A 25407-nucleotide genomic window follows, 5' to 3' on the forward strand; every position below is an offset into this window, starting at 1 on the left:
ACAAAAAAAATAGCCTTATCTGTGATGTTCTTAGTTTAATGAGAAATAGGCTTAAAAATATATGTATCATCGGAAAAATGAAGGGGGGGAATCGGAGGGGGAGACGAACCATGAGAGACTATGGACTCTGAGAAACAAACTGAGGGTTCTAGAGGGGAGGGGGTGGGGGATGGGTTAGCCTGGTGATGGGTATTAAGGAGGGCACGTACTGAATGGAGCACTGGGTGTTATACGCAAACAATGAATCGTGGAACACTACGTCAAAAACTAATGATGTAATGTGTGGTGACTAACATAACATAATAAAATTTAAAAATATATATATGTATCAAATAAAGAAAGGGAAAGCAGAGATTTAAGCTACTTCATGAAAGAACTTTGGGTTTCAATATAGAAATTTCAAAGACTTTAAATAAGCAACATTAGAATTAGATTTAATTCTGTTGTTTTTCAGATCCTGACTTAAATCTGAAAATCCTGTATTACTTATACTGTATAATTACTGGCAAAAGAAATAGGTATGTAAATGCCTCATACATAACTGGCCATAAAAAGTGGCATAGTTCACCAAAAGATAGTGCAGGGTATTAGGGAATAAGGAGAAGCCTGAACGAAAGGCTTCTTTCCTTTTCCTTCCTGGAGAGAAAGGGGGACTTAGGAGCTTCTATGAAGGTAGATGTTTTATTACATTGGCTTGATCTTGAGAGGCCAACTGTATGGATACCATTGATGAGATGCTTCCCACGGGTCTTTACGTAGACTTTTAAATTTTGGTATTAGCCCTCTTGGTTGGTATTGGTGTTGTCCTTACAGAAGAGGAAACAGACTTAAGATGGCTTATCTGGGGTCACACAGCTGATATAACTGAGTTTTGAGTCCAGGGGAGTCTGACTCAGGAGCCAGCGCTCCTTCCAGCAGGCACACCACTGCCCCACTCCTGTCTACCCCTGGAGACAGGTATGAGTCAGGAAGACGGCAGGAAGCTCTAGCTGGATGGTGTGGGAACACATGAGATGTGTTCAAATTGGTCACGGTGAGCTACACGCTAGAGTTGATCAGCGCGAGCGTAGATCATGGTCTATCATTTTGAACATATCTGTTTCACTAAATATGACAATTTAAGTATTTTTCTAGTTTAGGATTATGTACTATAGGTCCTGAAGTATTTAAAAATGTCAGATTTTTTAGGAATACATGGTAGTCAGAGATGGCCAGAGCACTATGATTTTGGTGTCGTCTGGGACACATCTTGGATGGAGTCGCCTATAGATTGTCCTTTGCTTAATGTAATGAGCCCCAGTTATTTGTTGTACCTCAAATTTACTTTTCTCAGTATCCTGTTTATATGATCATATTTTCTATTTATTCACTATACCCCCACTGCACTGCCTAAAGGAGCTGGAATTTGTTTCCATCTAAGTTTGGGGAATCACTTTCTTGCCTTCTACTGAGCTGTAAGTCAGATGTAAATAGGCTGTGTTATGGGCTGAAATGTGTCCCACCCCAAATTCATATGATAAAGTCCTAACCTCCAGTATCTCAGAATGGGACTATAATTGGAGATTGGGTCTTCAAAGAGGTAATGAAGTTAAAACAAGGTCCTTAGGGCGGGGCTTCATCCAGTATGACTGATGTCTTTCAAAGAAGAGATTAGCACACAGACTGGTAGAGGGGGGAGACCACACGAGGACACAGGAAGGAGGTGACCACCTGCAAACCCAGGAGAGGGGCCTCAGGGGAAGGCATCCTTGCCTGACACAGTGATCTTGGACTTCTAGCTTCCAGAACTGTGAGACAATAAACTTCACCCTATCTATGGCACTCTGTCAGCCCCAAGCAGACTCATACAGGCTGAGAGCACAGAGCCAACAAAGCAAGAGAGGGAAGGGGCAGTTCATGTTAGCCTGGGGCTTTGCATTACCCAGGGAAGGAGGGAGGAATGTCCATCTCTTCCAGGAAATGACAAACAGGGAAGGACAGGATTCAGGGTCTGAAAATCTCCCTTCCTGTGGCCTGTGAGAGACTGGCTGAGTTGGTTTGTTTGTGTTGGTTGGAATTGCTGGGTGTTTAATATATTCAACAAAAGTAAATTCAAGTACAAGCACGCTTTACAGACGTTCTTGATTTTCTATGCCCTGGCTCCTTGTATAGCTTCCATGTGTAACACAGTATATCTTTAATAATGTTTTAGTTTCTGGAATAAAGCATCTTCCAATTGAATCCATAATTGCTACAAAAATAAGTGGAGGTGACAAGTGTCTTGGAAAGTGGAATAAAATGCAGAATGTGCTAGACAAGTTGGAAAAATGAATGCATATAAACAGTATAATTCAAATGGAATTAAATATAGAGAGATTAATTTGGGGAAGGAAAAACACTCCAATTATGCCAAGGCAAAATGGAGGAGGTCTGGCCTTTTACAAGCATGTCAGGGAGCCATAATGAACCGCAGACTGAATCCCCAGGTGGTGCGATGAGAACGTGAACATGACCGCAAGAGTTCTAGCAGGAGCAAGAGCATGCAGGAGGACATCGTGATTCTCTGTCCCTGCACTGGCTGGCATTTTTCTGAGTACCTACTGTGTACCTTATAATAGCTCGAAGAGAAACGAAGTCAGTGGGTCTCAAGATTTAGCTTTCATCAGAATCACCTGGAAGGGCTGTTAAAACACAGATCATACCCCCCACCCTTGCCCGGGGGGGTCTGATGCATCTGGGATGGGGCTCAAGAATTTGCATTTCTAACGAGTTCCTAGGTGATGCTGATGGTTGGGGGCCCACACAAGGGTTTTGAAGGAGCTTCTCTTCAAAAAAGGGTAAAGGAAGAGGATTTATTATGTCCAGATGAGAGAAGCCACAGCCCAGATTTAATAAGAACCTTCAAGAATGAGGAGGACATAATGACTGCCTGAGAGTTACTGAGCTGCTTGTTCTACTGTGGGTAGGACAGAAGCCCAGATCTTAGATTTGCTAAGATTTAGGGTTTATATCAGGACAAGCTAGCTTGAAAAATTTTGAGGACCTGAAACATGACATTTAGTGGAGATTTGAATTATCTTTTGTAAGGCTTGAAAAAAGCAAGGAGGGAGCTGTCCTTTTGGCAGGGTCCAAGAGACTCTCTGGATTTTCTTTTCTTTTTTTTTAAAGATTTTATTTATTTGACAGAGAGAGACACAGCGAAAGAGGGAACACAAGCAGGGGGAGTGGGAGAGGGAGAAGCAGGTTCCCCACTGAGCAGGGAGCCTGATGCGGGGCTCAATCTCAGGACTCTGGGACCATGACCTGAGCCAAAGGCAGACGCTTAATGATGGAGCCACCTAGGCTCCCCGACTCCCTGGATTTTCCTTCTAGTTCTCTCCATGATTGGGAAATGGCTCTTTAACCAGGCAGGAAGAAGAGCCCCAGCTGTAAGACTCCCTCAGACACTTCCTGTCTGCAGGGGAGTGAAGCCCCGGAAGCAGAAATGCCAGTGGGCTCAAGAAAGAGAGCAGTCACACCGGGCACTCGAGGCTGGGGGGAAGTGAGGAGAGGCAGCGTGGGGGCAGGATTCGGGAAGACGCCGCACATGGGCAGGCAAGGCCAGTGGCAGTCCTAAAAAGCGCTGGGGACACAGAATGATGGGACAGAGCAGGGCAGAAAACCAGGGATTACATGCAGTTGAGGTAGTAAGGTGGGAGAGTGCGGTGGGCGAGAGGAATGGGTTAACATTCACAAATGAGATGAACAGAGAAGGCAGTGCTGTGTGGGAGCCCTTCTCAAGCTGCGGGCCCTAACTTGGGAACATACTGCAAACTGACAGAAGGCACAGAATTGGAAAGGCACAGAAAGGCCTGGGCTGGGCTGCTCTGGAAGCACGGCTCTGGGATGCTGGTGCCTGTAACTGGCCAGCGATTCAACCGAACACCATTGACTGAGCCCCCACCGTGGGCGGGGTCCTGAACCAGGCTGAGTCAGCCAGCTCCCTGTCTTTTGGGTGTAGATACCCAGTGACAGCCCAGGTGATGAAAAGGAATGGAGCAGGGGGGAAAGCAGAGAGGAGGGAGCTTATAGGGAAGCTTCTAGAAGGAGGGATCCTGGACAGAGGGACGGTGGCCAGAATTTGCCAGACAGAGACGGTGAGAAAGGCATTCCAGGCCAGGGCACTGTTGGCCGGGCTCGGCAGGGAGGGACAAGGGGAGACCAGAAGGGCGAGACGCCCAGTTGTGCGGCTGCAAGGTCAAAGGGCTATTTTGTGTTGGAGTTGCTGATACACGTTGCATCCATCTAGGAAAACTCCTATGCTATTTCAGATCCCTTGTGGGTGGAAATGCCTCATTGATGTCTCATTGTGGGTGGCTCTAAGAAAGAGATGGGGAACCACTGTGATAGGCAGGCAGGGGCTGGGAAAGGCAGTTGATTTTCAAAAACAGGTAAGGGAGTACATTTTGTATTTACTTGAAAAACAAATGAATGGATTTGGATAATCAGATGGCATTTTGAGGAGCCGATTTAAATGAACTACCTTCCTTTGGTTTCCTATAAAGGCCAAGATCTTTGAAGAGAAGTTGCGTGCCTTCATAGAGGGCAGTCTCCAAGGATTAGAGCTACAGCCTTTAATTTCTGAAAAATTTCACTGCTTTGATTTTACAAATTGCAACATTTTCCCTTCCAAGTGTCTCTACCCTCTTAATGGTGCCACAAACTCCCGCAACTTTTGTTGGAATTTGGTCAAAGGGAGAAAAAATATACACAAAAATGATGTCTGTGCTGCTACGGAGAAATCATTAATTCACGGTCACGGGGTTGTAAGGGCAAACTAGGGGATGTGGGGCCCTCTCACTTTGGTGCGGAGTTCACCATAATGCACAGTAGCTGCAGAGTCTCAGGGAGGGAACAGAAGCTTACTTTCAAAATCCACCAAATATTTTTGTATTTGGTAGCTTTTTTTTTTTTCATGCCCAGAAAGATACTTCTATCTTTCTCTGTTTCTTTTTTTTTATCTAGTCTTTTTTTGACTTTTATTCTCTTGCATTGCTCACCAAGAATCTCTGATGTGATACTGTGAAGGCTAGATCTAGTGCCATTGAGTCTTGGTATGTATTTTAAAAATATATTGCTTGCATTCCAGATGATAACTTCGCAGGTTCTCAATCTTTTATCATTGGAATAAATCATCATCAAGAGTAGTTGAGGGTCCACTCTTAGATTTTATTCAGGTTCCTTTAATTAATGCTAGGCAGATGTAAAAATGAAGTTAAAGATGTAATTGTTTTCATTAAATTAAAACAAGTCACCCTGGGTAATCTGGTCCAAGGTACTTCACTCCATGAAAGTGAATTCCCTTCTGAGTGTGAGTTAGGGAACTTTCTGCTCCTGTAATTTATGATATATTTTACTGTTGGAACTATGCTCTTGTGAGATCAGGCATTTGTCATAAATCACATGAAAAAATAAATTGAGAAACTTCTCTACTGTATGATAGAAATCCTTTCTTTTTTAGTGGTTGTCTGTATTATATTTCTTCAACGTAAAGGGTAATATTTAAAGAAAAAAATTGAAGACTACTATCCTTATACCTCCAGCTCTGGGCTTTTTACTTTTGGACTCTTGGGCATTTTATGATCTCAGGATCCCAGCTTTTATATCCAGGACTCAGACTTGCGCATCTCCTGTCAATTCACCCAACTTGTTAACTCTACTATATGTTCCGGGGTGTTTCAAGGTGTTTCAGAGCTGGTGCCAAGAAATAGCAATAGCCATTCGTTTCTTTCCACCATTTCCTGATATTTCTAACCAGGTTCCCCATTTGTTCCCTCGATCTTTCGGGACTAGAATAGACCATATGCACATGGCTGGAACAAGAAGGACGGGCCTGGGGGCACCTGCTGTGACTTGGACATTCAGGAAGGTTCGTATGCCACTCTTCTCCAGCTGTGTTCACATGTCCTCTCAGCACACACGTACACCGTCCAGGACAGTCCTGCTCTCTGGGATGCTGGTCATAACTGACACGAAGTGGACGTGCAAGGCACACCCCCACGGGGCTGGCTGTTTCTTACCAGTTGCTAGCTCTCCAGTTCTACTGTGAAGAAGACAGTCATGGTCGTCAGAGCAGCAGAAGACCAGATGTTCCCAGAGTGGTGGAAATGGATCAATGATGTCTAATTTGGACAAAGAGTGGAGGAATGGCACCATATCTGCCTTTTTTTTTTTTTTTTTTTTGCCATTTCTTGGCTAGGTCCTTCTCCTGGATTAAAACCATCCTACCTGAAATCTAGAGCTGTAATTTTATGTAACTGGAATTGTCTCTCACCTACACGCCCTCCTCTGAAATCCAAGGTGAGAATGAGAGCTGTTTTGTATTAAATGTTGATGATTTCTAATTAATTCATCACCTTTGTGGCAATTTACAACTTGGCTTTGCTGACAGAAATAGTTTTTAGCAGATTGTATGAAAAGAGGCTGATCTCATTTTTCCCCCTAGAGATAATTTTAGCATAAGTTTGAACAGATAGAAATAGGTCTTAAAAAGCCAATAAAAGATAGAGGCTCTTGCCTTATTTAGGGAACCATTTAGAAGGCAGAGAGTCCAATGGCATCTTGTAAATAGTAAAAGAAATAATCTAGCTGAGAGATAGGGGTGAGGAGAGGGGAGGGAAGTCCTCAGTGATATATCTGGCAGGGAGTGAGCCACTGGGTATGATTAAGCTGAGGAAGAAGAGGGGTGCTGGGAGCCTTGGCTCTCCAGGCAGTGGTTTAGATTTGGAGGGAGAACCGAAGGGCATAAGACCAGAGTCTCCATCTCTGGGAAGAGTGTTCAGATCTGACCTGGTTTTTCCTAGTGTTCACCCCTCAATGGAAGAGGTATCCTTGCTTGACCCACTCATAGATCCCCTCACTGCTCCCTCATGACATTTACTATAGATCTCAGGTACATTTGTGCAAGTCTTTGATGAATGTCCATCTTCCTCGCTAGACCGTGAACTCCATGAAGGAAGGGCTCATGGTATCTGTCATGTCTACCAGCCTAGCTTCCATGTACAGTGCCTGACAAATAGCAGGTGGTCAATAAATATATATACTAAACAGATTTTTAAAAATATTTATTGAACAAGCGATTGGATTTTGCAAGCATAGTCTTTGAGTGCCACCAAGAGTGGGCTGTATGCATGGTTGGATCAGAAGCCAAATGGCTGAGATCTCTGGGAAGACACTTCTACTTTGTTACAGACGAATGATGAAGAACTGAGCAGTGCTTTCTTCTTCCTTTTTCCTTCGTATTTTACTTCCTTGCTAGATGCTTTACATTATAGTTTTCCAACAACCCGTGAGGCCATCTACTCAGTCACGTACTCACTGTTAATATTTGTCTTCTCCTCCCACCACCTTTCCTGTTAGTGCACCCTCTAGCTGCAAATCTGGATCTCAGCCCTTCCAACTTTTGCTTCTTGACTCACCCAGCTGCTGGTTTCAAAATGTTTCAAACAGAGCAGCTCCAGACTTTAAAGCGTTACAACAAAGAAAGAGAGGAATTGATGTTTCTCCATTGCTTTACCCGATTTCATCTCTGTAGCATTTGACACTGTGTCCACTTCCTACTTTTAAAAAACTCTTGGATGCTAGATCGTGACCCTCTGGATTCCTCTCCTCCTTAACTGGCCACTTCTTCCATCTCTCCCTTCCTCTTCCATTCCTTAAAAGCTAATGTTTCCCCAAGTGACTCCTTCATCTTCCTTCCTTTTCTCGCTCCTCCTGATTTTTTCTGGATGTTGGATTTGTTCTCAGCTACACTGTATGCACTTGTTGACTCTCAGATCCTGTCCTGGATGCTACTACAATTCCAGACCCTTTGTTTCAGTTATCCAGTGCATGCTTTCATAAATTCCTCTTTGTGTTTTGCTATAGTCTCCTAAATGGTTTGTTTACAATAGATGTTTCACCACTTCAGCTCAGCCTCCATCTGCTCCCCGAGTTAGAGTTGTTTTCTTGAAAAATGAAGCTGAGCATGTCATCCTCCCTCGGAATACCTCTCACAGATTCCCAAGGCTGCAGAGTAGACGGTATCACCATCATCATGACTATGTAAGGGCTTACTGTGTGCCAGGCACTAACCACTTCATATGGATTGACTCATTGAATCCTCACAACCACTCTGAGTCAGGTACTGGTTTTTACAGATGAGGACACGGGCATAGAGATGATGCATGATTCATTCAAGATCACACAAAGACGAAGTCTGTCCTTTCCAGCTTGATTATGGAGCCCTTTCCATGACTGTCCTCAGCCTCCCCCTGCGCTCTAATCACATGAGCCTTTCTTCTGTTTCACAACACTCCATCCTCCTTCATATTCCCCTGGCTTTGCACCTGCTGTTCCCGTGGCCTGGCATACTGTGATCCCATCATTGCTCCATCTTCATCCATCAAGACTCAGTCCCCAAACCATTTTATCTGTGAGAACTCAAAATTCTTCAGACAAAGTTGGCCACTCCCACCTCTGTGATGATATTAAACTTTGTACACACCTGCCCTCTTACGGGATATTCCTTGCTTTATTTTGCAATGGAGTAATTTTTTTTCTCATTTACAGTTAAGGCATAAATGGTCTTAGTTTCTTCTTGAACCCTTTTAAAATTGTCTGAAAATTAAGTATCATCAGTGTCAAAGTAAGGACACATCCCTATTGAATTGTAGGCCATTATTTGTTTATAACTTAATATATTCATATTTTTGGATTAGAGACCTAGCTCTTACCCATATTCTCTAAGAATGAAAAAAGAACTACTTGCCTTTTGAAATTATTGATATGTTAGGATTCAGGTTGGAATATTTTGTGATTTAAAAATTACTCTTCATTGATTGAGACCAAACAGAAGATGAGCAGTAAGGAGGCGGGTCCAGGTAGCCACGGCTGCCTGGACATGGGGCCATTACCTGCTGGCCGGGCTTGATGGGTGAGAGTGTGATGCCCTGGGTGTTGATCACTGGGAGGATCTGGTTCCCGATGACCGTGGCAATGATCTGGCCCTGGGCGTTGGTCAGGAGCTGGGGGGTGATGGGCTGCACTTGAAGGCCCTGAGTGCCACTCGCCGCTTGGCTTGATGGCCCCGGATTCGGCATCAGAGGAATGGTCCCAATAATCTGCAAGAGACGGGCCCAAAGGTGAGGTGCTGGGCTCTGCTCTGGGTCTGCACATGCAACTGAAGACCACTCATGCCTTGCTCTGTGCAGGAGGCTCCCGAGAGCCCATCGAGAGACCGTAGTGACCAGATCTGGAGATGTGGGTGTGGAAGACAGTGGCAGGGCATGAGCATCTGCAGGAGAGATAAGCACACATGAATGGGGTGCATGGAAAGGCATGGGAAAGCATCTTACTTGAAAGTAAAATCAAGCTTCAGTGAGGACACAAACCTGGGATTTCACAGACATCTGCTTTGTTGTCTCAGAACCAGCTAGAAGATGGACTTCTCATGGCACCCAAGACCCTCATCTAGCAGGAGAGCCATATCCCTTCCCCAGAGGAGCACCTCAGACCCAGCGTGCTCCCTCACATCCTTTCCCCTGCCTTGTTCTCCTCTACTCTCTCCATCCCTGCATCCTTTCACCTTTCATCCTACTCCTCCCTCAAAGTCCTTGGCACCCCAGCAGGAGTGCGCCTCACCACCCTGGTTCTGGCGTCAGGGAGACAGGATTCCATTCCCAGCTCTGCCACCTACCAGCTCAAGAAGTCTCAGCTTTCTGAAGGCTTGAGAGAATTGGGATCACAAACAAATGCTTGAAACTAAAATAGAGTTGGAATGGCAACCGAAGATGGAAATTTTGAAAATGTGCCTTTTAGACAATGTGTTTGAAACTGGGTCTTAAGGGTTAGAAGTTCAGGGCTTCTGTGGCAGGTGGCAGATAAGGTTTCTGCTTGCATCTAGTAGCTTCTGGCTTCAGTGAAGGGATCAGATGGAGTGTTGCAGGAGGGACCTGGCTGGACCCAGTCACGGTGCTAAGGAGGAAGGGAGCATGGGCAGGACAGCAAATGGTCAGGGTGTCTCCGAGACCCGGAAACATAGATCACATTCATATGTTGCTAGTACAGAATGAAACGATGATGTGTCTTCCAAAGTTATGGACTCTTCTAGGGGAGTCACAGAGCTGGCGTTTGGGTGCTTCCCCCTCCACACAGCACGGGATGGTTCAGCAGCGCGCTCTTTGAGTCACCTTCCAGGGTCCCCTCCCAGATGTGAACTGTGGTAACGCGGCCTCGGGGCCACCAAGACATATTCCTAATACTGTCTCCGGAAGTGCTTTTACGTCCACGGTTTCATTTCCTTCCATGTTCTTACGTCCGCTAGCAAGTGCGCATTAGTCCCGCCCCCTTTAAGTGGGTAAGACTGCGTAGGCTCAGCTGTCACTTGATGGAGGCGTTGGTGAGTGACAGAGCTGGAGTCCAGGTCCGCTGAGCCCCAGATGGTGGCTCTTCCATCATGTCATCTGGTTCCCACCGCATGGAGGACATTGGCGAGGACCCACTCTTAGGGAGGGCGCTGCCTCCCGTTTGCAATTTCCCTCCAGACAACACGCTGCTTGCAGTCTGAGTTTATAAATGCTTCTGTTTTCTGCCCCCGCAGCACTCCAGAGGGGGCTTTATCACAGGTTCTCCACACATGTCTTTTGAATGAATGGTTTCTAGACTCCGCTATCACCGGGATTCCAGAAGCAACAAGAACCGCAGGAGAACCCCAAGAGCACACCGTTCCGTGCGGAGGATCGCGACGGAGGGAGCGCCCCCTCCTCACTAGGCCGTTGCTTCCACCGCAGAAGCCCCCGTGGGATGGCGCTGCTGGAAGAGCTGTGTGCATGCTAAGTATCGGGGGCAGGTGTCCGTGGATGACGATTGGGGGCAGTTGTCCGTGGATGCTGATGAAGGTCACGTAATGACTGCGAGAGCGGTCAGCAGGCCCTTAGGGAGTCCGTAGCTCTGCGGGTCTCCCTGAGCAAGCCTGCAGGGTCCGGCCCGCAGCATCAGCAGTGAGCCTGTCCCAGCAGGGCCAGCCAGCAAGATCAGGAGGAGTCCACATCGATAGATGAGAGCACGTAAGTACTGCATTGATGAGTGGCCTTGCAGGAAGCAGCTCAGGCTTCAAAGGCTCTTCCTCTGACCCCACAGGCAGTGTGGAGAGGCCTGGAGAGCAGGGGCCTCGTCCCATACCCACACTGACCGGTCCACTCTGGCCTCCCCGTGTCTTCGGCCTGAGAAGCCCCACTCCATTGGATTGGCCTGAGTTGAAAGCCGAGAGAGGCCGGATTCGTTTAGGTGGCAGGGTTGTGGGTTCTATTTTAGGCAGCATGTCAGCGTGTTTAGGAGCCCGTGTGAGTAAGTAAGCTGGGAGAAGGCTTCCGCTGAGGCACAGCGCCTGACAGCTACAGAGCTGGCTGTGATGCTGGGAGGCATTCTGCTCCGAGAAGATTGACACGAGTCTCTGCTCCCCTCGCAGTAATGAGATGCTTGGCCTGCTTTCCCGCTGGAAAGAGGAAAGGCAAATGCAAACGACTCACCAGCCTTTCCCGTAAGTGCATCCTCGCTCCAAACACTGTGCTTGACATTACTAAAACATGGGGCCACTTACGTCTCCTTCCCCACCAGCTCCTCTCGTCTTTTGGGGGCCCCAGCATCACTTTCGGAGGGCAGGATAGCACTCTTGTCGGAGCCAGAGGGATCTGGGACTGCACGGCTGGAGGGACCCTTTAACAAGGAGGGTTTTTCTGCCAGCTGGGGGGTGGGGTCGGACAGTTCCAAGGTCTGGAAGCCTTCTGTGAAGCTGTGCATTTCTCAATTCTTGTTCCCCTTTGCAGGGGAGTTGGGATGACCCTCTGGGCACGTCATGAACTTGGCAGTGCTCTATGGGGGTTTCCTAACATCCCCCAGCGTGCTCCCATTCATCGAGGGTAGAGATGATCACACACTGTGTTGTCTACAAATTCCCAGATGTGCCTGTTTTGCTTCGGTTGGCCCCGACTCCTCTCAACACTTCCACAGACCTCACCAAAACGCTTCCTCGGATCCTGATGCCAGAGAGATCTCAACAAGGAAGCCAGAGACGCCGGGGCAGCCATGATGTGAGGCTCTTGGCACTTGCATAAAGTTGGCAGTTTTACTTGTGGAAATTGTATTTGAAATTAGAGGCCTTTGATATTCAAGGGAAGTATTTACATCTACACATATTCCAAGGAAATCAGGAAGTTAAAACTGACCTTTGATGTTGGGAGAACTCTGACTGGAGGGCAAAGAGAGAGAGGATGCTTCTGAGACATCTGTAGCCCGAAGACTAGCCTTTGAAGTTTGCGTTTCTGGCTCCCAGAGCTCAGGATTTGCTGCTAGGAGAGTCCTGATGGAAAGACATGTTGCTGAGCGAACAAGGCCAGCCAGTAGGCTGTGACTCCTGGTCAAGGCATTAACTACATGAGAGAACTGACTTCGGCAGAGCAGCCTGCTGCCTGCAGGCTCTTCTCTGCGGGGAGTGTGGCATCACACGCCATGGAGAAGACCAAGAAGATGCAACTGGGGGCAGAGGAGGGGGCAGCGAGGCAGGCACATTGCATGCCAAGATTCTGTCAGTTCAACAGAGAAATGATATGTACCAAACAAGTGGCAAGCACTACCTGATAAGAATCTCTATATCCATGTGATGAGTGCTCCAAGGCATACTGGGAATGAATGAGCGCTATCAGAGGAAGAACGATGAGGGTGGTTAAAGGAGACTTGACGGAAGAAATGGGGGCAGAGCAGAGTCTCAAGCATTGGGTGGGATTCAGCAGGGCAGAGAAATCATTCCAAACAAGAGACTAGCTGGACATGAGAAACACGGGGGATGGTGCATTGACTAGTTTTCAAGCAAGAGGGTTGAGACAGCAGAGCAGGGACAGGTCAGCGTGGAAGGTGTCAAATCCCATCCAGGCAAGGGGATTCAAGGATGGTTTTTGAGGGGGTGGAAAGGAGCACTGAAATGGAGCTATTTCTGGGGTGAAGACAAAGGTGTGGATAGAAGAGACTGAAGCGGTGAGAGACTCTGGACAGGAGCTCAGTTGCCAGGATGCTATTGTAGTTGGCCAGGGGTGAAGCAAAGTGCCTCCAGGAATCCTTGACAGAGGGGTTGCTAGATTCATTGACTTCCACTGCAATTCAAAACGCATGGCCTACTTTATGCCTTGGTTGCAACATTAGAAATTTTTGGGTGAAGTTATTGCCCCATCAATCCCACAGCAAATAGCTCAGGCATCATTTGCAATGATCCTAGATGTCTTTGCCCTGGCCCTAACAGTAATGACTCATCTTCTGATGAATGCTTTAACCAGGCCTGGGCCCTTACTCGTATCATAATAACTTGTGACCTAAAAGAGTTCTGGCCTCTCCGACAGGGGACTTCCTTGGTTGTTGTTGCTCGCGTCCACCTGTCTTTTTCCTTAGAGGAGTAACGAGCATAAACCACAACCGAAAATGAAGCCCGTGTCGCAAGAGCAACTAAAAAATATAGTTAAAATGACTACTAATGTTTGTTAGCACATGTATCTCTGTTTCCGTAAAAGTTTGGGTGACTTACACATAAAAGTGACTGTTGTTCATTCAGTGGCAATTAGGACTTTAGCCATAATAAAGATTATCTTGGGACTGTAGCAAGTCTCAGCAATTTGGGGTCACCGGTTATCATCACTGCCCTTATGGACTTCGTGCTAGTTGAGGTGCTCAGTAGGGACGAATTAGGACCGATGGAGGATAACGTGCACTGAATTTATTCACTGCCCACATGTGGTGTCCTCAGCAGCAGCGGATGCTGGCATCACTGAAGCCCAGGGCACCCAGACAAGTCATCTGATGGGCCACATGTCGTAATTGTCTATGACATGCTGTTAAACTCTGCCTCAGAGAATGTGTTTGCAGATGTCAGAATGACAAGTAATTTTGTTGCACATATCTTTAAGAAAAGGAAATCCGTCCATACTGTAAATCGGTGACTTTCTCAGCATGTTCAATCCATCAGCAGAGACAATTCTTTGTCAAATATTTGTGTAACCTCAGCATTTTTTGGTCAAGAGGCTTTTGTTAACACTAGCATTGAACAAAGAGCTCCAGAGAGCCAGGGAGCGGGTGTGAGCGATCCCCAGGACGGAAGCAGCCCATCACCTTCCCCTTCCTCTGTGGTTTGGCAACAGCCATTCTCTCTCTTTCTCCGAGGGAGGATTTTGTCTTCTTTATATAACACATTCAGTGATCTCACTTGCCTCCAGTTGTAAGGTTAAACCCACTTAGAATTATTTTGGCAGCTCTGGTTAGGATGTTGATTCCAGGAAAGGTAGGAGAATACAATTATTCCCCAAACAAAATTTATTTTTCCGAGATGCAGTCGTGCCTTCTTGCATTTGGCTCTGTCCAAGATGGGGAAAAAGAGAGGCGTGGATGTTGAGAGGGGCTTTAGCAGAGAATCTGAACCAGAGAAGAGTAAAAGCATGAAGATAAGCAGATGACGGAGCTCAAAAGAGGGAGATGCTCAACTAAGGACCCTTGCATTTAATCTTGGAGGCAACGCCAATCAGTTGGCCATGGCTTCCCCGAACTCTGGAGGTCTCAGGGTTTGGGAAAAATACAGCACCACGAGTGATTAACAATGCCTGGCTTGGGTATGGGCGTCGGGAATGGCAGTGCCTAAAAATGGCATCACCGAAGCCCAGGAGATGAGACAAATTATCTTAGACCAATTTGCAAGAAATGGACGACACATAGCTCTTTAATGAGCAACTGTGAAACAGAATGTCTTAAGGTGTACGTTTTGACGCTTGTGTTATGGGTATTGAGAGGTGCTCTACCCCTGGGAATATCTACCTACTCAATGTTTCCCGCTGTCAGTTAGAATTAGGATCCCCGTTGGATGCTCCGCTATTGGTTTTCGACTTTGGAAACACACTCACAGACAAGAGTAAAGAATTAGAGGTGCCAGGGTCTTCACAGTGTCACTTGTGGTCACATTAGGAGGATAATTTGCATGAAAGCCGGATGTTGTAAAGACAGCAATAGCACCAATAGAAACAATCCTGTTCTCTGAAATCTTCTTAGGAGCCATTAAGGATCATTCTCCTTAATAGAATTTAGGATAGGTCTATAGAGGAATAAAATTCTCCACTGGCCAGGCTCAAGCCCAGGCTTTGCCACTAACCCGTGGGAGATCGTTGGCAAATTACTTCACTTCTAGAACCTCAGGGTATTCATCTGTAAAATGGGAATAACGACGCCCACTTCATAAGGATATTGTGAGGACGAAATAAGATAATGTACACAAAGCACCGAACACTGCTTCACCAACCAAACAGGTGTTCAATAAATGTTCGTTCATAACTTAATTGTGCTTACGTGCCTGTGTAACTCCTGGCATTTGTACTAATTTGTAAAAGCTCCTTTGTGTTATTCTGAGTATTATGATGTCACCATGAAAATAGTTTACCATGAAGAACAGAAAACAGTAGTTCACCGTGAAAAATATTTAAATCCTCCCTGTCTTGTAACAGAATGCTAAGCTGGAAGTTTCCTTCGAAGCACCAAGATTCAGTAGATGTTGCATTCCAAGGGAGGGACTGGACTATGCTTCTGAAAACCAGTAAGACAATTCAAGAACTCAGAGGGCAGACACAGAAAAATTTTGAAATTCTGTGTGTCTTCCTCACTCCCGGGGATGGGGCATGGGGAGTTTCTCCTCACCTCCAGGTTAGTAAAGGTGGTGGAGCAAGTATCGTCTCCTCAAATTTGGGGAACATACACCTAAGGAATCTAAAGGTGAGAGGCTGTGGTTTTTGAGCTGAGGAGGGAAGAGAAAAAAAAAGACAGAAGAGCAAAGAAAAGGAAGAGAAAGGAGAGGGATGAGAGACAGAAAGAGAGACAGAGAGAGAGGGCTATACTGCATTGGCCCTTGCCCATAGCACTGTGCCCTTGGAAGGTCCCAGCTGGGCCTCAGACAACCTCATGAGAGAGCTGGCTTGAGCCATCTGCTGGCCCAGAGGGCGGAGGCCATCTCTTAGCAGTTCAACAGAGGGCCATTTTTATGCCCATCTGTCCTCCCCCCACCTCAGCCTGCCCTGTCAAGAACGGAGTTAGCAAGGTGAAGAAAGGAGAATCATTCCACCAGGGAAAGACTACCCTTTCCCACAGCAGCAGCCGGAAGGAGGACCGCCTGGGGACGCTGCTGGGGGCTGTGGGAAGTTTAAGTTAGGTTCTAAGTGTTGATTATTGTCAGGGAACAGGGCATCTTGTTGGCACCTTAAGGTCACTCTAGAAGACTGAGTTTCCCTGAGTGCCTACGAGAAGTCGTGGGGCAAGAGCCTGAGCTTTAATCCAAGGGGAGGGGAGGGCCTGTGGCCCCCGAGCAGGTTGGCAGGGATAGTGAGAGGCTCTGAGGATTATACTCTGCTGGGTATCACTTCCGTCCTGTTTCCCCACTTTCAGGGCTTGATAACTGTCAATTATGTGACCAAGAGATTTAAGCTTGTCATTCTCTCCCGACTATCTCTCATCACTGCGTGTGAGGGGGGCAAGTGTGAGCCGAAGGTACCATCTCTTTATGTTTTTCTTAGAATGTTAGCATTTTGGGCCCATAGTTCAGTGGGTTTTTTATAAATTAAACGTGCCTTAATCGTGAATATTCGCGAGTATTTTCTAAGCCATTCCCATCTGTAATTTTAAAAACAGGTAAAGATAGGGACTGCCTTTATCTCAATCATAAGGTCAATAATACTAAAAAAGGAGTACCTGTGGGTCATGGGACTTTGTTCACCGAGAACACTTGCAAAGTAGAGGAGAAATGAATGCAAAAGGAGACTTGGGGGACGCCTGGGTGGCTCAGTCAGTTAAGCGCCTGCCTTCAGCTCAGGTCATGATCCCAGGGTCCTGGGATCAAGTTCTGCATCGGGCTCCCTACTCGGCGGGGAGCCTGCTTCTCCCTCTGCCTGCCACTCCCCCTGCTTGTGCTCTCTCTCTTTGTCTCTCTCACTCTCTCTCTGATAGATAGATAAATAAATAAATAAACAAACAAATAAATAAATAAATTAGAAAGAAAGAAAGGAGACTTGGAAGAGAAGAGAGAATTTGACGAGTTACCAGAGGAAGGATTTAAAACTGTGAGCACAATATATACCTTCCCATAGACTATGAACTTTGGTTTAGTTCTGAGAGCTGGCGGCTGCTATTTCTCACGCTGATTGTGGGCATGTCAGCCGGTGAATTACTGAACCCTACATCTGAAACTCATGAGGTACTCTATGTTGGCTACTTGAATTTAAATTAAAAAAAGAAAAAAGAAAAAAATGGCAGCCAACTTAAAAATGGATACTATGGCAATGCTTTCGTTCCTGAAATGCTACTGAAGCTCTTGAAAACCTGAAAGTTGCACCAGGGAAAGCCAGTGCCCGCCAAAGGAGAAAACAGTGACAATACCCAAGGGAAGGTCAGAGGAGTCAGGAGGAATTTTGACCTGGTCATTTGGCAGTTATCTTAGCAAGACTGTTCTTATCAGCAACAGCACTATTTATAAAGTACAGTAAAGATGTGCATATGGGTCTTCACTTCTTGTCTTATCTTTAATCAGACATATGATTAAAGAGCGCAAGACTACCCCAAACTCCCAAATGCTCTCTCAAACACGGTCTTTTATTTGTTTAATTGTTGAGAAAGAAGAAGTCTAATGTACATGTGTTTGTTTTCCAATTCCAAATGATGAGGCAGCGGGAAAGGGATCCCACTCGATCTTCATGATCTAAGGTAGGATAAGTCATGTCAGTTCCACAGGTGTTTGATAGGAATGATTTGCTTATAAAGCATGGCCTGAACCCGGGTTCCGCGGCCCATTAGCAGCAAACATTGTGGAAGAATCGCCACATATCAGGGAACTGACAGGTCTCCCAGATAAGAGTCAACGCAACTGATACAATGATCATTCTTATTGGACCTGAATCTTTCTTGAGTCCCTTGGCAAAATGAAGTTAGCAGCTGCGGCCACAGTCTGAACTGTTGACAGTTCCTATTATAATAACACTACAGCTGAATCGGGCACACTCAACACTGCATGCAGGTGTTTTTGGTTTTTTCCTTAATTTTTAAATTTTAAGATGCATCGCAGTATCTGTTCTTACATATTTTACTGTAAATGTGAGATTTTTCTATCCTCTCTTTTATTTGGGTTCCCACTCAAGCATTAGGAAACATTGGCAGAGGAAAAGTTTCGATCCAGAGTATAGTCTAAAGATTAAATTAAATGTACACAAGATGATCCTATGTTGAGATAGGAGTTGAGTGGGGAGTCATTGTAATTGCCTGCCTGGCTTATTTGTGGAGTGACTGGTGGGCAGGGATCAGTGTCCAGGACACAAATCCTTTTCCTGAACACAGTATAGGTGCCCACCATCAACACAAGTTTTTTTTTTTAAGATTTTATTAATTTTTTGACAGAGACACAGCGAGAGAGGGAACACAAGCAGGGGGAGTGGGAGAGGGAGAAGCAGGCTTCCTGCCGAGCAGGGAGCCTGATGTGGGGCTCGATCCCAGGACCCTGGGATCAGGACCTGAGCTGAAGGCAGACACTTTAAAGACTGAGCCACTCCTCAACACAAGTTTTAAAATTGTATCTGAATTATAAATCTACTCTACTGAAAGGCATATTGGTAAGCTCTGGATTATTTAGGAGTTCTTTATTTCTCTATGGTGCTATTTTCCCTCTACCACTTTGCTTTTACTTAACTAGAAAGTGGGATGAGGAAGACAGAGGAGGGAGAGTGAGTTTTGCAAAATATTAGCTCAAGGTTTGATTGGGCCTGATGTGGAATCCAAAGTTGACTGGCTTCATCTGGGACTCGACAGAAATACCCAGTGATACAGAAAAGGTTCTCCCAGCAAAGCTTAAATAAACAAGACTCTCAGCACTAAATGCAATTTTCTTTGGGCAAGGGAAGTGGAATTTGGAGAGATTCTTCTGGAAATGGAAGGAGAAATTGCCACTTTGTTCCATGCCCATCTTTCCCTTGGAAATTTATCACTTATGGTTAGCAATTGGTTTGTTTGGTTGTTTATATGAATATTAATATTTACATATTAAAAGTATTTTTATATGAAGAGATAATACAGACATATTAGCAACTCTTTCACTGTCAGAAAGAGTAGGGGATTGGAGTGACTGTAGATGATTCTAGCAAAGGAATAAAAATCTCTTCAACCTTATCTGGAAAAGCCAGTAATTGAACATCTTTGCTTTATTCTGAATGGCTTCAAAATTAAGAGTGGGTGTTTTTTGTTTTGTTTTTTTAGATTTTTATTTATTCATTAGAGAGAGAGAAAGGCAGAGAGAGCACCAGTAGGGGGAGAAGCAGAGGGAGGGAGAAACAGACTCCCTGCTGAGCTGGGAGCCTGATGTGGGCCTCGATCCCAGGACCTGGAGATCATGATCTGAGCTGAAGGCAGACGCTTAAGCATCTGAGCCACCCAGGTGCCCCAAAGAGTGTTGTTTTATTCATACATTTGCTTCATGCACAAATTAATCCCTTATACATTCACTCACTTACTCACTCACTCACTCAGCAAATCCTTTCGGGGCTCTGCTGTGCACCCAGCACCCAGCCCTACCACCTGCTCTCATTCTTACTGTAGAAGACCGGGAAATTGCCCAGCCATCTGAATTCATGAAAATCCTTTCTTGTGGATTAACAAGAGCATTCTGTAAATCTTGCTGTCTATGGCACCAGCAACTGGCCAATGAAGAAAAAATCCTAGGTTTCCAGTAAGCAGGATGGTCAAGATGGCAGCAATTACATAACGCTACAGCCCCTGCTCTTGACAAGTTCCTGCAGGCTCTTTTCTCCTTCTGGGAAACTGCTGCATTTGTCAGTGGCTTGAGGTGATCTCCCGCGGTCCCTCCTTTTGAGGACTGACTGCCCACTCACATGCGTACCTGGATAGCTGAATTCACCCTTCATTGAAATAGATTCTTATTTTCTCTTAAAACGTAGCAGTTTTTTTTTGTTTAATCTTTGAAGAAGGCCACTAGGTGCTAGGCACCGTTCTAGATTTTGGGAGTCTAAGAAATATCTGATGACCCTCACTTTTGTTTTAAAATCACTTTGACTGTAAAAAAAAGAAAAAAGAAGAAACTGGTTTTGATGCCTGGAGAAGTCAGGTGGCAATCAGGTAACCATCAGGGGGGTAGGTAGAGGTAGATCCATTGGGACCTCTGGTCCCCAAGAACATAAACAGAAACTGCTCGTTTCCCACTAGAGACGAGGAAGGACAGGCGTACGGTGGGGAACTCCCTTCAGTTTGCACAGAACCATGTTCCTCCTCAGTGACCACAGGGCCGTCATAAGACCTCTGTCATCTTGATTCCACTACAAGGACCTATATGAATTCATTTTGTAGTAAACAAGGGCTCAGTCCCACCGTGCTCTCACACAGCTCCCCCCTCTTCATCTATGAATGTATTATAACTTTCCTATAGAGAACCTGAATTGGAATTTAAAGAATGCATATTTTAGCCCGTGGTTAATTCGTAACAAGGGCAAGTGGGGACGTCTCGTACAAAAGCAAATTCCTTCAAGCCATTGTGGCCCGGGGTTTCAATTTCTGGCTTCTCACTTGATTTTCAGTGGTAGGGAATGAAAATGTTTGTAAATATGATCTAATGCTCCAATTTCCAATTCTCTGCAGAGGCTTTACATTTTCGTTTTAATAGTAGCTATATTTGCCCAGTAGGATGTTCCACGTACCAGATAGCAAAGACAAATTCTTAAGGATGAACTGGCGACATTCGTCATTCATCATCTTTCCCTTCCTCCCCAATGACTACAAATTAAACTCTGAGTACTATTTATTTTCTTTGCAGCTGCTAACACTGTGGAATTCCGAAAACATTATTTTTCCCTTCCAAAGAGGATCATAACTGTAGTGAAGCCATCATTTTGCAGAAAGACCAACTTTGTAAGATTTTATATGGCTTTGCCTAAGACTTTAAGTTTTAATACCAGCAAAAAAATACCTAGAATGTGGGGAAGTATTTCTGCTTCTGCCTGCTGATGCCAGATTAAGTGACTAAATCAGATTAATGTTATTTATTGCTTGGGAGAACACCTTTTAGTTTGACTCAGCCTTGGTCCTTAGAAGCTTTAGTAAACATCCCTAGATGAAGCTCTGGACCTAGGAACTGTATATTTTATACTTTTTCCCAGATGGAAGAAAAAAAAAGCGATAGCAATGACCTCAAACAAAACAAAACAAAACAAAAAAACAAAAAACCACCCCAGATCAGGGACCAGTGAGCTCCAACATCCTAGGTCCTTTGGTCCCAGTGAAGGAAATGTTTGGCAATTGCTCAAGGAAAGTGCTGCACATGTTTCGCGTTACCCAGTGCTCCGAGGGCATCCAGGCTGCAGAGCCAAATTTAAATTAATATAAACAACAAAACAAGTGTCTAAAAAAAAAAAAAAAAAGAAGGGTGGGGAATGAAACCACTCCAAGCATCATTAAGGATGTATCTGTTTATCACCACCCAGTTTCATGGGTCCAAGGTGATTCATATGCTTTTTGTCAAGAGAATATCCATTGTTGTGGCAAAATTAAATGTATTTTGATACTTGCTTGCCAGATTTATCTATCTGGTCAATCAGAAAAAAGTTGCCTCATCACTCCAACATATATTACTTTTGCAATTTCCTCTTAGTAATGTTTTTTTAATGTTCTTTAGGGTGAGACCACAGAGGTTCTCATTTCTCACAACAAAGACTGTAACTCATTAGAATTATGCTGATGAGTTTTTCTCATAAAAGTGCATCCTCATTTTCAGAGGTGACCAATCTGCACCCTTACCCCTAACCACCGGGCAGGTGTCGATGGATGTGATTGAAGAGGGCCACTGCACTCGTCCTAGTGTGGTTTCTCATAGTTTTGTGCTTCCTATTTTATTTTATTTTATTTATTATTATTTTTTAAAGATTTTATTTATTTGTTTGACAGAGAGAGACACAGCGAGAGCAGGAACACAAGCAGGGGGAGTGGGAGAGGGAGAAGCAGGCTTCCCGCAGAGCAGGGAGCCCAATGTGGGACTCGATCCCAGGACCCTGGGATCATGACCTGAGCCGAAGGCAGACGCTTAACGACTGAGCCACCCAGGCACCCTCGTGCTTCCTATTTTAAATGTCTCTGTGTGTGTGTGTGCGTGTGTGTGTGTGTGTGTGTGTGTGTGTGTGTGTGTGTATCGACTCTGGTACTTCAAATGTGGTCCCGAAAAAATGTAATTTATCATAATGAATAAGCCACCACTGTAATGATTTTTCAACTGTCCCATTCTAAGCTCAATAATTTAGAATTTATACCAATGGTATGAATTTTGGAATTTTTAATTTCAAAAGCTATTTTTGAAGTATAGCCTTATCAGGAATATGTTTTGTTTTTTTTAAGATTGTATTTATTTATTTGAGAGAGAGCATGAGCTAGAGAGAGCACAAGCCAGGGGAGGGGCAGAGGGAGAAGGAGAAGCAGACGCCCTGCTGAGCAGGGAGCCCGATGTGGGACTTGATGTAGGACTCGATCCCAGGACCCTGGGATCATGACCTGAACTGAAGGCAGCCGCTTAACGGACTGAGCCACCCAGGCTCCCCAAGGATGTCACCTTTTATATTAAAAACCATAAATAGTTGCTTTATAATTCAATGACACTGAGAAGATCCTACATTAAAATCCATCCATAACTTGCAATGAAATCCTCAAATTCTGTGTGAGTTTAAAACAGAGTTTTGTTTTTCTAGCTATCCATAACACTAAATCTCTTCCTTTTGGTTGCCTGGGAGAGCTTGCTAACAGCACCTAGAGGTTTACTGAAGGTAGATGGATATGTTTTCTATTCCAGAGCATCAGGGAAACCAGCAGTAGTTAAATGAAGCTAGCAAGTAATATTCTTGTGCCCCTGCCTTTTGATTAAATCAAGTCCAGCAACCACATAGTCATGTTAGAGAGGCAAACTACACATCACCTAGCCTTCTGTTGCTGACAATCGAGAGAAAACGAGGCAGTCAGCTTAACCTGTTAATAACGGTGTGGGCAGTGGACTCAAAATCCTCTGCCTCGTCCTCCACGTGCTGGAGTGACTGTGGCTTCCAAGATGCACGTGGTCAAGGGAACAAGATGGCAGGGGCGGGGTTTGCTTGCTATGCACTAAGTGCCAGGGCTGGGGCAAGCATTTAACATCCTTTCTCCCTTTTACTCCTTACAGCAGCCCTGAAACGTTAGTAGTTTAAAAAACTGAAGAAAGTTAAGTAAACGGATAATGCCATTTTCATCAGGTACAGTAATGCTCGATGCTTAAAACCATTTCCCCGTAAAACCTCAATATATTTAACAGACTCTACTTTAGATCAGCCACCCTAAGTGGATTAAAATATATGCGGGTGAGGAGCTCGAGATATTCAAGGAAAGGCTGTCGTATGGCAGGCTGCGTATTAAGCACTCATTCCCGAAGCGCTGAAAGCAGTTTCACTCAGAGGAAAGCTGAGCTTCGAAGAAACTAGATCTGCCCTCAAATCCAGACTCTTTCCCTTACTAACTGTGTGGCCCTGGGAAGCTGGTTCACTTTTCTGAACCCATGTTTGCTCAGCTGTAAATTAGAGATATTAGGGCAAGAGTAATATAAGAATGAAATGAAATGATGAATTTATGTAAAATGCTTATCAAATAGCAGATTAGCTTATATGAATGCTCTATTTATTCACTCCACAGATTTTATACTGTGTTTATGCTTACTGTGGGCCAGATGTCATTCTAGCCTCTTGGGATACATCAGTGAATAAGACAAAAAGTTTTAAATTCTTATCAGAGCACAGCGATTAAGAGCCATCTCTGACAGAGGACAAGACTGAGTTTGGATTCTGCCGTTTCCAGCTGGGTGATCTTGGCAGTTTGTTAATCCGTACAATAGGGATGAGCCATATTCCATGATTGTGGTAAAGATGAAATGAAATAATAGAATCTATTGAATGTTAAGCGCTCTTTGGTATGTAGAAAGTGCTCAATAGTGGCGCCTGGATGGCTCAGTCGGTTGAGCGTCTGCCTTCGGCTCAGGTCATGATCCCGGGGTCCTGGGATCGAACACCGTGTGGGGCTCCCTGCTCGGCGAGGAGCCTGCTTCTCCTTTCCCCTCTACTGTCCCACTGCTTGTGCTCTCTCACTCTCTCTCTCTCAAATAAATAATAAAATCTTTTTTAAAAAAAAAAGAAAAGAAATTGCTCAATAGATGGCAGGAATTTAGGAATTTTATTACTGTTAGTACTATTCCCTCTAACAACCCAGAGAGGAAGAGACCGTCGTCAGTGCGCAGGAGAGAAGACTGTGGCTGAGTCAGACTAGCTGCCTTGCCTGGGGTCGCAGAGCTGCCTGGGGATGGTGTCTAAGTCGGGGGCCTGTGCTCCTGACCAGGGGCGCCTTCCATGGGGCCATGTGGACCTTGGTACTGTCTGCCTCTGTAACTCTGAGACACCGTGTGCTCGTGAATATCTATCAATAAGCATCAGAGCTAGGGAGTGTGTAATGTGTTTTCTTCGTGCATCAGGGTGCTGCGTGATTGATGCCAGTCACTTCAAAGTAGAAAGCTGTATCACATCTCGACTTTGCTGTTGCCCTGAACGCCCCCACCTTATGACATCTCAGGATCTACTTTATATTATTACTTTTGCAAGATGGAAAAGGTTAGTTGATGAGATGATTCGCAGTTTGGAGCAACGTTCTGTGTGAATGCATTAAATTCAATTGGATCGTGCAAAGTAGTTCTTACGTTTGAACTTGAACCTGGATCCTCCCACTGTTTTGAGTTGTGACTTTTCCATTCCTACCTATTTCCGATCTAGTTCTCATTTCTCTCTTATTGGCCTGTGAGTTGAGGACATGTTGCCCACGTCTTTAAGAAGAATGCGTCATGTCAACAACTGATGGGCCCACAAGGAAGTTGGGTGCGTCATTGGGCATATGGTGCAGTAAAAGGCCCAGTGAACATTTATTTGGAGTTTGAATGCATCTCATGTGTGAATTTCATGTTTTCCCCTCTTTAGGAATGTTCTGCTTAACCATAAAAATTGTTCACTGAAATTGCACTAATGGGTATTTACCCTAAAGACACAGATGTAGTGAAAAGAAGGGCCGTATGCACCCCAACGTTCATAGCAGCAATGTCTGCAATAGCCAAAATGTGGAAAGAGCCGAGATCCTCTTCAACAGGGGATTGGATAAAGAAGATGTGGTCCATATATACAATGGAATATTACTCAGCCATCAGAAAGGGTGAATACCCACGTTTTACATCAACATGGATGGGACCGGAGGAGATTATGCTAAGTGAAAGAAGTCAAGCAGAGAAAGTCAATTATCATATGGTTT

General features: G+C 45.1%; 1 protein-coding gene across 3 annotated transcripts in view; it reads right to left on the bottom strand.

Annotated features, from left to right (window-relative positions):
• POU6F2 (POU class 6 homeobox 2) overlaps nt 1-25407 on the bottom strand; it is a 466268-nt gene that overhangs the window by 17257 nt on the left and 423604 nt on the right. For all 3 annotated transcript variants that reach the window (XM_078059987.1, XM_036108955.2, XM_078059988.1), the window contains exon 7: nt 8913-9119. In XM_078059987.1, the coding sequence (XP_077916113.1) occupies nt 8913-9119 (207 nt within the window). The remainder of the gene's footprint in view (nt 1-8912; nt 9120-25407) is intronic.

Source organism: Halichoerus grypus, chromosome 12 (genome assembly GCF_964656455.1).
Source record: "Halichoerus grypus chromosome 12, mHalGry1.hap1.1, whole genome shotgun sequence".
Taxonomy (NCBI): domain Eukaryota; kingdom Metazoa; phylum Chordata; class Mammalia; order Carnivora; family Phocidae; genus Halichoerus; species Halichoerus grypus.